This window comes from Bactrocera neohumeralis, chromosome 3 (assembly GCF_024586455.1).
Source record: "Bactrocera neohumeralis isolate Rockhampton chromosome 3, APGP_CSIRO_Bneo_wtdbg2-racon-allhic-juicebox.fasta_v2, whole genome shotgun sequence".
NCBI classification, from domain to species: Eukaryota; Metazoa; Arthropoda; class Insecta; order Diptera; family Tephritidae; genus Bactrocera; species Bactrocera neohumeralis.
In genome coordinates this window covers 55,229,162-55,244,416 of record NC_065920.1, presented here as the reverse complement: position 1 = coordinate 55,244,416, position 15,255 = coordinate 55,229,162, and the positions used below count along the sequence as shown (strand labels likewise).

General features: G+C 37.9%; 1 protein-coding gene and 1 pseudogene across 1 annotated transcript; one reads left to right on the top strand and one right to left on the bottom strand.

Moving 5' to 3' along the window:
* Nucleotides 1-10,187: 10,187 nt before the first annotated feature.
* Nucleotides 10,188-11,306, bottom strand: LOC126753718 (protein toll-like). The gene has a single exon (XM_050465392.1). The coding sequence runs from the start codon at nucleotides 11,304-11,306 to the stop codon at nucleotides 10,188-10,190; it is 1,119 nt and encodes a 372-aa protein (XP_050321349.1).
* Nucleotides 11,307-11,457: 151 nt separating this feature from the next.
* Nucleotides 11,458-12,430, top strand: LOC126753717 (protein toll-like; annotated as a pseudogene).
* The last annotated feature ends 2,825 nt before the right edge of the window (nucleotides 12,431-15,255 follow it).

Here is a 15,255-nt window from a genome sequence, read left to right as displayed (position 1 = left end):
TACATAAAATAAGGGAAGTATTTTTTTTTTACCTATTTAAACTTTGTCACTAATCTGCGTCACTTGCTTGTGCCAAACATTACTCTTACAAATACCACGCAAAATTACATTTTAATTAGTTTTTCATTATCATTTTTAACACTATCTTCCCCAGATTCAAATCTAATATTGTAAGAATTTTGAATGAATAATAATTCAAGTTTTTCAATTTTCTTTCTCTATACTCGTTTATTTGCATGCAAGTCCCAATCAAAATTATTTTTTAGACGTATGATATTCAATGGGACAATACTCTTTTCGGTGTAGGCTTAAGTGTTGTGGATATTGCGCAACCTCAGAGACAGCGTACAGTGTGCACCAAAGCCGATATTTCTGCTCTGGATCAAAAAGTTGTAAAAGACCCCAATGAGTCCATCCGTCAACAGACATTGTTAAGTTGACGTGTTATTGTTGACATGCTGCAAAACGCGGTCATAAATTGGGCCTCTCAGCGGCAATTTATTCAGACCGTCCACGGCTGTCACTTTCTAAAATAGTTTTTGAAATACTATATAATGCACACTTTTATATACATTATTAAGACATGTTCTTGGCAGTAACATTAAACTTTATGCGTTTTATTACGTTTAGATATACTTTATTCAAGTAATGTTATTCGAGGGTTTTGCAAGGCGTGATTTTTAAAATACGTCCAAGGGAGCAGGCTTTAATTTCAGTTCTGGCTTAATTACTATAGTAAGTTAAGATGAAATAAAATGCTAGCGGCAGCTTTAGTTTTAAAATAAAAGTTTATATTTACTAAAATATAAGACAATTATAAAAAAAAATTAAATACTAAAAAAGAAACACCCAGAATTGTACATTTTCATATGTATCAACACATGGTTTATATATTTCCTTATACTCAGCCTCAATGTTATCTTTTCATTAAAACTGAAACGAAACAGGTATGCTGCTTCAACGATAAAATATCAGCGATAATTTTACTGCGGTCACCCTAACTATATGTAATATCTCTTTTTAATTGCTTTTACTGTGTTTTTTAAAAATGATTGTATGGCCTCCTTCCTGTTACCAAGTAAACAAAAATAACAAAGACGCTAGGTGAACAAGTCCATTTATCATTCAAGACTTCGTAATTACCTTTTCCTTGTGAAAAGTGTTTACGTGGAGGATGGCGTCTCGTGTAGAAGTTCACGCAAGTGAGGAAAGTTCTCTGATCGTCATTCACTTGGGAGTGGCCAGAAACGATTCTTTTACATATGGCTCAAGCAGCTCACGACTTTCGGTCTTTGACCAAGTATCCTCTGGGTAGTCTAAGAACATTCGTCTGAAAGCGAGCTAAAGTGAGAAGGCGAAACATCCCCTCCACAGGGTTGTGCGCTGGGTTTGGGAGCCCCCACTTAAAAAACGCACCCAGTGAAAAATAGCAATCAGCTTAACTATGGTTATCTGCGGCACTAGATTCCAGTATAAAACAATTCATCAAGCCACCCGACTGTCTCCGGATCGAAAAGCCACCAACCAGATCGATCACGTTGTGAAAGACGGAAGACACGTCTCCAGTATTCTAGATGTGCGTGCGCACCGAGGTTCTAACATTGACTCGGACCACTATCTTGTTGCAGAAAAGACTCGGACCCGCCTCTGTGTAGCAAAAAACGCACGCCAACAAACACAAGGAAATTTCGACGTCGAGAAGCTGCAATCACAACAGACAGCCGAACGATTTTCTACTCGACTTGCACTCCTGCTATCTGAGAGCATTTCGAACTCCTTACGTACAGCTGCAACGAAAAATGCAAAAGAACAGCTGGTACGACGAGGAGTGCCGTGTCGCAGCGGAGAGAAAACAGGCTGCATATCTCGCAACGTTATGATCGACCACAACACGTGCGGGATGAGATAGATACCGAGGATTGAAGAGGGGAGCAAGACGCATTTGCAGACAGAAAAAGAAAGAGGCCGAAATGCGTGAGAATAAAGAGCTTGTTAAGCTGACCGACAATGGTAATGATCGAAAGGTGATCTAGTGACCAGAGCATACTTAAATTATGGAAGGAACACTTCTCCAGCCTGCTGAATGGCAGTGAACGCGCAACGCCAGGAGAAGACAAACCCAATCGATTATGATGAAACGTTCCATTGCCCGACCATGGAGAAGTTCATATAGCAATTACCCGTCTGAAGAACAACAAATCGGCGGTGGCCGATGGATTACCGGCCGAGCTATTCAAACACGGCGGCATAAAACTGATAAGGAGCATGCATCAGCTTCTTTGCAAAATATGGTCGGACGAAAGCATCCCCAACGATTGGAATTTAAGTGTGCTCTACTCAATCCTCAAAAAGGGAGAACCCACAATCTGCGCCAACTATCGAGCCGTTCGATATCAAACGAGGTTTCAGACAAGGCGACTCCCTATCGTGCGACTTTTTCAACCTGCTGCTGAAGAAAATAATTCGAGCTGTGGAACTTAATCGAGCAGCTACAATCTTTTATAAGAGTGTACAGCTGCTGGCGTATGCCGATGATATTGATATCATAGGTCTCAACACCCGCGCTGTTAGTTCTGCTTTCTCCAGACTGGACAAGGAAGCAAAGCAAATGGGTCTGGCAGTGAACGAGGGCAAGACGAAATATCTCCTGCCATCAAACAAACAGCCGTCGCACTCGCGACTTGGCACTCACGTCACTGCTGATATTCATAACTTTGAAGATAGTTTCGTATATTTGGGAACCAGTGTAAACCAACACCAACAATGTCAGCCTGAATATCTAACGCGGGATAACTCTTTCCAACAGGTGCTACCTCGGACTGAGTAGGCAATTGAGAAGTAAAGTCCTCTCTCGGCGTACAAAAGCTAAACTCTATAAGTCGCTCATTATTTCTGTCCTGCTATATGGTTTATAGGCATGGACCACGACAACATCTAATGAGTCGACGTTGCGAGTTTTTGGGAGAAGTTTCGATGAAACGATTAGCTGTATGAGATATTCGACGACATTGACATAGTTCAGCGAATTAAAAGACAGCGGCTACGCTGGCTAGGTCATATTGTCCGGATGGACGAAAACACTCCAGTTCTGAAAGTTCTCGGCGCAGTACCCGCCGTGGAAGCAGATAAAGAGGAAGACCTTCACTCCGTTGGAAGGCCCAGGTGGAGAAGGACCTGGCTTTGCTTGGAACATCCAATTGGCGCCACGTAGCAAGAAGAAGATACGACTGGCGTGCTGTTGTTAATTCGGCTATAATCGCATAAGCGGTGTCTTCGCCAGTAAAGAAGAAGGATAAGTTGTTTACATAGTAGCAATCACTTCATACTCCTGCAATCAAAGACGCCGAAATACGTTAACATATGTAGGTGTTAACAAAACTTTATATTAATCTAACTTGGCCGATATATGTATGAAAAAGTCAACTGGAAGCTCGAAAATATTTATATTAGTTCCATCGTTGTTAGGGGAAGTTATGATCCAATTCAACCAATTTTTAACAGAAGGGTATATACATATATGATTTTCCAAAGAAACATTTCCCTGAATTTCAATAATAAATTTCCAGACTGACCGGTACTTTCGCAAAAGTTCTGCCATTCGTGCTCCATATTTGGCGTCTGGGTCCGCGAAAAGTAATAATTCGGTTTTGACAATTTTTAGGCCTAAGATGAAAAACCTTTAGGACACTACAAGGGGCTTTCCAAAGTAAACAGGACTTAAAAAAAAAACAGAACAAATATTTTTTTTCGGAAAAATCAATTTTTTTTATTCAAAATTATCTCCTTTTGCTTTAAATAGCTTTTTGTATGGTCAAAAAGTATGTCAAACGAGTTTTTTAGCTCGTTGGCCGGTATGGCCGCCAGCATGCCGGTGCAAGCCTTTTGAATGGCCTCTACGTCTGCATATCTTTTTCCACCATCTCGTGAGTATAATTTAATGTCTCTGAAATATTTATTTATAAATTTATCACACTTTTAGTAGTTTTTAACAAAACTGTTATATGTGGAGAGGGTGGAATTATTATCCGATTTCATCCATTTTACTCTGTCGGTATAAGTTCTGATAGAATTTGTGCTGGGCGGGTTTCATTATTGTAGCTTTATTAGTTAGAAGATATGGGCATTAAATCCATTAGATCGCTAAATCTTGCCCCTTCCTTAGAAGTTTATTATTAAATAATCACTACAGTAAAAAGAAAAAGTCTCTAAACGACATCTACTAAAGTCAAACCTTCACATATACAATCTAACTCAATTTAACGCTGTACAAACAGTTAAATCACAAAACAAAAAAATAAGGAGAAGGTTCAATGCAAGGAAATGTGAGAAGAGAAAAATAAGCCAACATTGCATCAAGTTGCAGTGAAACACACATTTCTTCTCGAGTCTGCCCTCCAAGCGAACCCCTAGCAGACCTAGCATAGCCAGCCAGTCAGTAAAACTGTGAAATTACCAAATGGATGGATGAACGGGCGAAAGCTATGTCCTTGCTCAATTCGGATTCAACTCAAGTACGTGGTAGCAAACCTTGAGGAAAGCTTAACTATATAAAACAATTGAAATTTTATGTGGCGGAAAAATTTAACGAACCAACGTTTTGTATGCTGTTGAAGAGCCGATTGCGCTTGCCTTGCCAACGCCATTAATCACACATCCAATGGCAAGTGTTATACACATACAAATGTTTACTATAAATTATCCAGTGAACTTGTGGTTCTTAATATCTGAGGTTTTCAATAAAGCTAAACTTTTTCTCTTTGATAGCAGTTACTTTTTATGCACTTAGTTTGGTTTGCATTTCATGAAATATTCACTTAATCATGCGCTCTGTCGAATTCCGTCGTTATGGATGCGTTTTGCACCACGCTTTCACTAGTCAATAATACTTGTCCACAGAGTCGCCGTACAGTGTGCATCCAAGACATTAATGTGCTGTTGAGCAGACTGTCAAAGAAGATCCGAATTAGTCCGTCCGCCATGGCGCACAACAATTGGAACTGGGTACATGCATTTTATGGAGGTTTTGCGGACTGCCAAAAGCCAATTTCTGCAAGAATTGAAGCCGAATGAGCATCAAGCTCGTCGCGTGCTAGGTGAATGGGCACAAACCCTGAGATGGCCATCAATACCAATTTTTAAAACAAATTTTGTTCAGCGTTCATCACTCACTCTCGGTCACTCTCGGTTGAAGGAAAGTTACTGTTTGGTATATTCTATGGTCAGAAAGTGCCATATTTCTTCAAAAACGATGCCGTTCAATGGTTCCAATAAGGCATGCCACACTACCAACGATACAATCAATTAATTGGAGGCAATTTTTGGTGTGCTCATTATCTAGCGTTCGTGGGCCTAACTTGGGCTGGCTGGCTTCAAGATCGTGCTGTATTATACACTTCGTGCATAATAAGGTTGGGCAAAAGTGCTTCTAACGACGTTTCCCTCAAACTAAAGAAGAAATTTCCTCTGCCATATAATGCTACAAGAGCTAAGCCTCATAACGCTAACGTTGCCATGTATCAGCGCATTAAGCGACCATCTTGTTACATAAATATTTAAAAATAGTGTTCAAAGTTTACATTTCATACCCATTTTCATGCTTTCCCTTAAACACTCGTTCGGGCCTGTAAGTATTTATGCGTTCAACCGTTGAAATTCCGTTTACACCCTGCTTTATCGAGTTCACCGCTTTAACATACTTCTCGAATAACTGGCTGTTAAACTATATGTCGTTGGTGCACCAGTTCCTAACGTTTATTAAATTAAATAAATTTTTCTAGAACTTGAGCGCATATATACAAAAACTTATATTTGCACAGATATAGTTCACACAGCTTGCAAGCATGTCAGCAACCTTGACATGCATCTTGTAAAGCTCCAATAAATTTTAAATTGAAGTGGTCGAAAATTACAGCAGCCCTCTATTAGAAAATAAATTGTAATTTTGAAACCTCTATCTTTGATAATTTGTAGTTTAAAATTTATTTGAAAGAAATTTCATTGTTTTTAGTTTAACACTTGTAGTATAAGAAATTTCAAAATGTATACTGAAATGCCTAAAATTAGGTAGCCAAGAAACCGGTTTTGAGATGTTTAAAGCACATAAGCAAATATTTTTCGATAGCTTAAGTCCAACAAAAATAAAATTTAACAGGAAACGACGGCAGATAAAAAACATCATCGAATGGTGTTTAATTTCTAAAGAGACTTTGACAGAAAGTATAAAGAAAATAGTTTATTTTACTTTTAGAAGCGTATTAAAATTAACGGCATTCATTTTATGTAAAAGGCGTTTCATCATTTCATTTATTGCAGTCTCTTGCTTCTCCCAAGAGGTATAAAGCATATATGTACAATAGCTTATAACAACGGTGTACACAACGGTAATAACATGTGAACTTCAAATCTAAAAGCAAAAGTGCGCATGTTTTGAACATAACACCAAATTGCTATTACGACTTGTGTTGCAGAAACGAATTCGGTGAACCCAATTTTCAAATATTTTTCCACTAAATTAAGTCGTAAGACATAAATAGCGAGTTCAATATTGACTTCTAACGACTAAGGAAATAGTCTATTGGTGTTAAATTACATCTTTTTGGAGACCATTCAATGTCGCAATTTCTTGAAATAATCGAATCTCCAAACTTTTTTTGCAATAATCCGTACTTACCATTATTTTGATAACAAAATTGAAAAATTTGTAAACGTTGCCCTTGCGTATATCTTTCCATAATGAAATTCTAAATATTACTGAAAACAATAAAAAAAATTTTAAATCAAAACATATTAAAAATGGCCGCAACGACACTTAGATATCATATCATGTCTATTGGAACACCCGGTACTATATAATGTAATAGTTATCTACAATTCGGAATTTCTGTACTTTAACATTACAAGGTTGCATCGTAAGTACCACTATCTTGTGCGAACAGCTTGTATAGCTCGTTCAACCCGGTACCATCCACCGCCTAGCGAACCACATTTAGTTCTCATCGTCAAACATAACGTATTATTCATATAGTTCACTATGTCGTATGAGCAACACAGAATTTATAATTCACTCGTATGAATGCTCAGAACATTTGATATATAAATCTCACTGCGTATTACTTTTAAAAGTTAGATTTTATGAGCAAAATCATTAAGCCTAGGTCTTGTTAATATTCCTCTTTAAAAGTTGTGGAATTTGGAATAATAAATATGTTTTCGATTAAACTTTGTTTTAAAAGACACTTGTACAAAGGTTATACTGTACAGGTTAATGTGATAAGGCTTGTGAACAATATGAAATTCAGAGGTTCTTTTTCAGTAGCCGTTTTTATGTTGTCATGTTATTTTTGTTCAGTATTGTTCAGCATTTCATTATAGATAGACTTACGCATGAACAACGTTTACAAATCGTTCAACTTTATTATGAAAACTTACGTTCTGTAAAGAATGTGAAAATATAGTAGTCGCGGCTGAGAATGTACAAAGAGACGGAAAAGCCGATTCGGCGCCGTTCGCAGCTACACGAACTGACGAATGGTACAATTGGGCTCATTATACTACGTCGAGATTTAAAATTTAAACGCACAACCGCTCGACCTTCCTAACTCGAGTCGTTCTACGGGCTCTTGAAAAGTTCCATGGAGATCCGACGTTTTGGAGCCAAAGTTTGTCAGCGATGAAGCTAATTTCTGGCTCAGTGATAATATAAACAAGCAAACTTGCCGCAATTGAGTTGAAGAGCAACCTTAAAAGATTCAAGAACTGCATTTCATCCGAAAAAAACGGGTTAGTGTGAATTGTGAACCGGTGGAAACAAAGGTCTAAATTTTCGTCAGAAATTAACGTAACCGTCGATCAGACTTTCCACACATCGCATCAATAAATGGTTTAGTTGAGAGAATATTTCGGTGAGCAGATAATTTCACGTTTTGCGTCAGTCAATTGGCCACCAAGATCATTAGACTTTTTCCTGTGGGATATGTAAAATCTATAGTATACATATGTGTATAATCCCGCTTCGATTCAGACCTCGGGGTAAAACATCACGCATAAAATTCGTCACTTACTCTTATTCGGTACCTTGGGGTTTGAGCAGTTTTGGTTGGATTTGGACAACTTTTAGTCATAAGGTGGCATACTTTAAACAAATTATTGGTGCAAAATTTTATTCCGTTATATTAAATAGTTCTTGATTTGTATGAAACACGTTATACGTTACGTTACGGAAGTAAGCCTAGTTCTAGTCCGATTTCGCACTGTGGTATAGTAATATGAGAAGAATACCATGTACTAAATTAAGTCGAAGTCGGCCGGTTGAGTTACGAGATATGTGATTTCACCCAAAGGTGGGCTATGCTACGCCCATTGTTAAATTTTTACACCGCCTCCCATAAAGCCCTTATATATTTTCTTGGAGGTAAAATGTAATGTCTCTGGCGTATTTAGTCATAGATTTATTGCACTTGTAGTAGTTTTTATCAGTACTGTTATATGGGGAGAGAGCGGTGTTATCATCCGATTTCATTAATTTTAACACTGTCGGTAGGAGTTCTTATAGTATTTAAATTGGGAAAATTTGGTTATTGCAGCTTTACGGTTAAAGAGATATGTATATTAAAATCAGTAGAGGGCGTGGCCACACCCACTTTTTCAAAATTTTTTGCCCACAGGTGAAAAATTAAAGTTTTATATCTTAAATGCTAAGTTATGGTGAATTTTTTGATTTTAAAAATAAATATTTTCTGAAAATAACATTTATTGCAAAACAACGTTTGCTAGCTAACTTATAACATTCTTGTTTTATATCTCAAATATTTGTAATACATCAAAATCAGTCTGATTAAAATTCTATCTTAATTTATAGTGATTTGACTGGTGGTTAATGTAGCTTTAACACGTTCACCGCAACTTTTTAAAAAGTTTTTAACCCCAAATAGCCAAATTTATTGTGATACACTACGTCGCTATGACTTCGCTTACCACTTTCAGTGGCCTGAATTATTTAAAGCTTAGTACGCAGCTCTCAAGAAACGTAAAAACTTCATATAAAAAAACGCTTAAGAAACGGTCAAGAAACTTTCCTGCGATAAATTTACTTGTGCTAGTACGCAGCTCTCAAGAAATCTAGTACTAATTTTTAATGTTTTTTTTTCAGTAAAATGTGAATATGGCATGCCTGGTTTTCCGAAGAAACATCAAATCAACAATTGTTTCTTGAAGGAAATTCGAAGTAATCGTCAAATTCATCCTAAATTAGTTGAAATCATTATTATGAAGTATATTTCAGTTTGAAATGTTGTATAAAACTTACCAATCATCAACAACATTCCTTAAATCTCAATGAAAATATTTATGTTAACATACACATACACACAATAATAATACGCACAAAGCTTGTTTTCTTTGTTTATTTTCTCTTGTTCTTCTAATGTAGATCATTCACAATGCGTAACCAGCTGTCAAAATTACTTGAGAAATAATGAATTTTTTTTTTCTTGAGCAATTACTTGAGAGCTGCGGACCAACCTTAAGAAACGAATTATCGCACACGGGTGTGTGCTAAGAGAGTTTGCGGTTTTCGCAAATATTTTTCTTGATAAGGAATTAAAACACGATTTAAGTTTCTTAAAGCGTATCAATTCGATATTATATTTTAGTATTTCAGTAAGTGTAAGTGACTTGGTCTGCAAGCCCGATTTATTGTGGAGGAAATATAAAAAGAATAACAGCAAATTAATAAATATGAACAAACTAAAAGTACGCAATTTGTGTATAATACTCGCCTACATACATACTAAATCAACTGATCATTAACAACAAATTTCTGTTGGCGCACACTACCGAAATGAAATTAATCAAAACTACTGTTGGCCCAGACTCCACTTGGCCCCCCCGATTGCTATAGCGATGAGGAGATTACTTGTGATTGTTATGGCAATGGCGATTTTCGTTGTCAAATTGTCGAAAGACTCAACTATATTTACATCGAATTTTCTTCAGTCTTACGAAATCTGTTTGTATTGTGTACCATAGTCACAGAAACTAATATCAATTTTCTACTCGAGCGCAAATTTCAGTCAATTTTACTTAAGACACGTTATTTCAAAGTGACAGATTGCAAGAATTTTACACACGATATCTACATGAATGACAATGTGCGTTTGCAGCGTGGTACAGTTGCAAATCCAAGGATTTTAGCTTAGATAGAGAAATTGTAGTTTTGTGCTCTCATTGAGGTATGTACGTAAAAATTCACAATTTAAAGAATTTAAGCGATTATTTCGTAGATCTAAAAACGTCAAATTGGTTGGAAGTTGACTGATATATATGCTCGTGATTTTGTTGGACGACACGTTGAGTTGCGAAACGTTACTATAGCCGAAGGTGGTGTTTAATGGCAATACAATGAAATTGTTATTGCTAATATCGAGTACCGAACTCTTGAGCCTAACTTGCTCGGGGCGTGAGAGCTGTTCGATATGTTCCGCACCCTTGCAATTGATGTGCAGGAATTCAAACTGTGTGTAACAATTGCATTTGCCGGGGCATATTATTGGTTCCCAAGCACACAGTTCTTTACGTTCCAGCTGCGCGAGATCCTTTACTAGTTTGGTTGACGTCTGAATGCACTGTAAACCATTAAACAGCGAACGATAGTTTACATTGTAAATCCAAGCTAATTTACAATCGCACACGATCGGATTACCAGTCATTTTGATTTCGGGCACACAATTGTCAGTTGCACTGCAGAAATTTTGTAAAGCAAAAATGTTTTCAATCAGATTGTGCTCTAGGTTTATTTCATAAGGGCAAGTAAGCCAATCCAAAGTGAATTCGCGCAAACGATTGCCACATAAATTTATTACTACTGAGTTAATCTTGCCACCTTCATTCCAATTTTCTGGTTGCAACTTGCTAATATAATTAAGACCGTCGGCTAAAGCCAAACTCATGCTGTATCGAAAATTTGCCAGTAACCTTGGCGTTCTATCGACAGAAGTATCGGTGCTCCAAATAGTTTGCAGTTGATTCTGGCTTACGTCTAACCTATGAAGATAATGCAGCGGTTTTAGATTTTCAATAAGATTTGTGGTGTCGTGTAGTTTATTGCCATCAAGTTTCAACTGCCATAGATAAGGAGTGTGATCAAAAAGGTGTGGCGGTAAATGTGTCAATAAATTGTGACTCAGATCCAGTATGAAAAGTTGACGCTGATATGCAAACAAACTTTCGGGCAATTCCCGGATTTTATTACGGCTCAAATTCAGACAATTCAATTGCGTTAGCGCTGCAAAGATAATAGCGTCCAACATTTTCATATTATTACCGACTAAGTCAAGCTGTCTGAGCGTAGTGAAGTTTTTAAAGTATGTTTGCGTCAAGTTTTGCAGCGAATACTTATCTTGGTTTCTTAGACCTTGTACGCTAAGCGTAAGTGTTTCCAGTAGACTCTGCTTATAAATTATGTCATTTGGTATACTTATAATATCTGCTTCCCGGACTTCATTATGATTTGATTTAATAATCAATTGTAGGTGACAAGGCACACTCTTGGGTTCAGCCATACATACCACTGGTTCTGCAGCAAGGTCAGTATTAAAGACTACTGTTACTTTATTCAGTTCATACATTTTTATTAGAATTTCCCGCACCATACGTACACATCGGACACGCATACCCGATGCATCGAACGATACACTCCTAATAGCAAATGTGAGAGAATTGTGTTCAACTCCTGTGAATGTAGAATATTATCAGTACTTGAATGCAACTCTGATTAGTGTAGGGTTAACCATTATTATTTTACTTTGCGTCATCGCACTCTTCTATAAATATATGTAAATTAAAAATGGAAGTCTGGTTATATAGCCTCAACATTTTGAGATTTTGCATTCGCAAATGTGAGCTGGATAAGCATGAAACGTTCGATGCGTTTATTTCATATGCACACCAGGATGCAGACTTCGTCAACCATACATTATTGCCGCAACTCGAACAGTGCGAACTACCATTTCGTGTATGCACGCACGAACGCAACTAGCTGGCTGGCGCTTATATACCAGAACAAATCATCGAATCGGTGAAACAGTCGTGTCGGACGATCATTGTGCTCTCGCAACACTTCATCCAGTCGGATTGGGCGCGTATGGAGTTTCGCACAGCGCATAAGTGCTCGTTGCACGAGGATCGTGCGCGCATAATAATGACTAAATATGGTGAAATCTCGAAAAGTGAGTTATTGGACAGAGAACTAAAGGCATATTTGGATAAGAATACATATCTTAATTGACAAGACGTCAGATTTTGGGTCAAATTACGCCACGCCATGCCACATAAAGTAGGTAGAGAGAGGAATTTCGATATGCTAAAAATTAACGGCAGAATGTATGTTATGGGACAAGTTGAGATGAATCGTTTGCATGACGAAATTGTTTAAATTTGTCACAGTTGGTTTTTTTTTATAGTAGGAGGAAGCATCGAAAGCCAGAGGGCGTGACTTTAATCCGCTAAACCTAACCTACTCCCAACTCAAGACTCTCCCACCAGATAAGGTATTACTTCATGGTAGTAGTAGTATAGACATTTTACGTCTCCTTTGTAGCACAGACGGACTGACGCCTATTCTGCTGTATCTATCTTAATATTGTCATGATGGAAGTTGCCGCTTCGCGAACAGCTTTCCACTTCTCAGAGGACTGACACAAAAGTGCAGTCAAACTTTCCACCGTTAAACCTACCACCTAGTGCTGTTTCTAACTTTTCCTTTATGTTTAGAAACTGAGGACAATGGAAGAACACGTGCACAAAGTCTTCTATTGACTCCGTACACATCAGACAATACGAACTGACGTCGTTTTGGAATTTATATAGATAGCTTCTGAAGCACCCATGTCCGCTTAATATTTGGGTCAGGTGGAAATCCAGGTCCCCATGTTGTCTACTTATCCACGTATGGATATCAGGTATAAGTCTGTGGGTCCACCGTCCTTTAGTTGAGGTTTGCCACCGTTGCTTCCATATAGTTATGCTCTTCTTTCTTTCTTCTCTCTTTTGGATTTCAGTAATTGGCGCTGATAGCTCCTATAATCTCGCGAGGTCGTCACCCTGGATGTTTATGGGCGGCATACCAACTAGTACTTCAGATGCTTCGCTGGAAATAGTTCGGAAAACACTTGTTACTCTTATTGCTGTGAGTCTATGCACCGCATTTATTGGTTTGGCATACGCTGTTATGTTTAGTGCCTGTATCCATACTGGAGCTGCATATAGTGTAACTGAGCTCATAGCTTTTGCGATTAGAAGTCGGCGGCTGAAGCGCACACACCTCTATTTGCCATCCTTCTTTATAAGTAGTTATAAATCTTATTTGCTTTATTTGCTATGTGTGCCAAGTGCTGCTTGAATTTCAGTCTGGAGTCCAATATTACCCCTAAATACTTCAACTGTGGTTGTGAAGTAATCATACACTCTCCTATAGTGAGAGTTATTTTTTCCTCAATTTTCCTGGTGCTTACGACCAGTACCTCTGATTTGTGCTCAGCCAGTTCCAAACTTTTGGACGAAAACCATTGGCGTAGACCATTTATGCATTCATTACATTTATTTTGCAGGTTTTCAAGTTGTTTACCTACTGCTACCACTATAAGGTCGTCCGCGTATGCGATTAGCTTAACGTTTTTAGGCTGTGGAATTCTTAACACCCCATCATTAGCTAGATTCCATAAGAGAGGGCCTAAAACAGATACTTGTGGTACTCCGGGTAGCTCTTGATGCCTTCGGTGGTGTCGTAGATCAGCCTTCTATTTTTAAAATAACTCATAACGATTTTTATGAGGTACTGAGGGGCGCGTATTCCATATGGGGTTTCGAATATATTTTTCCATTTAGCAGAGTTGAATGCATTCTTCACATCCAAGGTGATCAGCGCACAATATTTTTTTGTACCACTTTTTCGCAGTGTCGACAACTTCTTTCAGTGCATCGATAGTAGACCTTTGTTTTCTGAAGCCGTATTGTCTTTCTGACAGTCCGCCAGCCTCTTGGATTGCAATATCCAAGCGGTTTCTTATTATGCTTTCGTACACTTTGCCCATTGTGTCGAGCATACACAGAGGTCGATACGAAGAAGGTTCATCTGGTGTTTTTTTTGGTTTTGGGATTAAAACCAGGCGCTGGACTTTCCAGGGATCGGGGAACATCCCTTCTTTTAAACATGCGTTGTCAATTTTTGCGAAAAGAGTGGGCTTTGAGATTATGGCTACCTTTAGAGCTCTGTTTGGTATGCCATCGATGTGTATTCGCTTCTTTACAGATCTTTTCAAAGCAGTTAATCTTGCTATGGCTTATAGCTGACTTTAGAAGCTTCCTATAGTTTTTAAAAGCTTCTTTGAAACGGTTTTCGTTTTCGCCACTTTGATTGCCTTGTAGGCGACGTCGGGCTGAGTGACAGAGCTTTCTCAGCGTGGCTATTTCTTCACTCCACCAGTATACAGGTCTTCGCTTATTGTGTCATTTTGTCTTTCGCATTGTAGCGTCGTATGCTGCTATCAGTTCCTTTTGCAATGCGGTTACTAAGTGGACGCCGCCTTCGCCTGGTGCTCTTGCTGCACTCCAGACTATCTCACAGTTGGTTTGTGGTAAAGCAATTGGTTGTAGGATGGTAAGAGTTTTCACAAATACATTTACGTATATTTATGAAAATACAAATATATTACATTTAATTGCAGTTACTTAGTGAAATCTTTCGATTCTTCTGTGACACAAAGAGTTATTCAGAATGTTGCTACTAAGAGAAAGATGGAGATAATCTTGGCCAATCTGCTTACCAGGCAGTGGTGATCGCACAAATTCTTCAATCCCATTTTATTATATTTCAAGTAACTATTCAATAAATTTTCCCATATAATTAATTGAAAAACACACAACGATATCTGTTTATTGTTTTAGCAAAAATAATTTAGTTAAATACTTAAGCATGAAAGAAATCGTAAGTTTTCGAAAGGTGCAATGCTTAAATACAATGAGGAATGGTTCTGTCAGGTGTTGAAAAGGTTAAACAAGTAATGAGGCTACCTAAAATTCCACCTAATCCAAAACAAACAACGATAATACAGACGATTGTGGATACTGTGAACCAACTGAGATAATGAAACCGTTTCGATCTTATGGCCTTTTACATTTGAAGTTTCTTTGAATAAGCGCCTTTTCATACTATTGCGACATGTTGCTTCAGAGTATAATAGTTTTGTTCACCTAACGGTT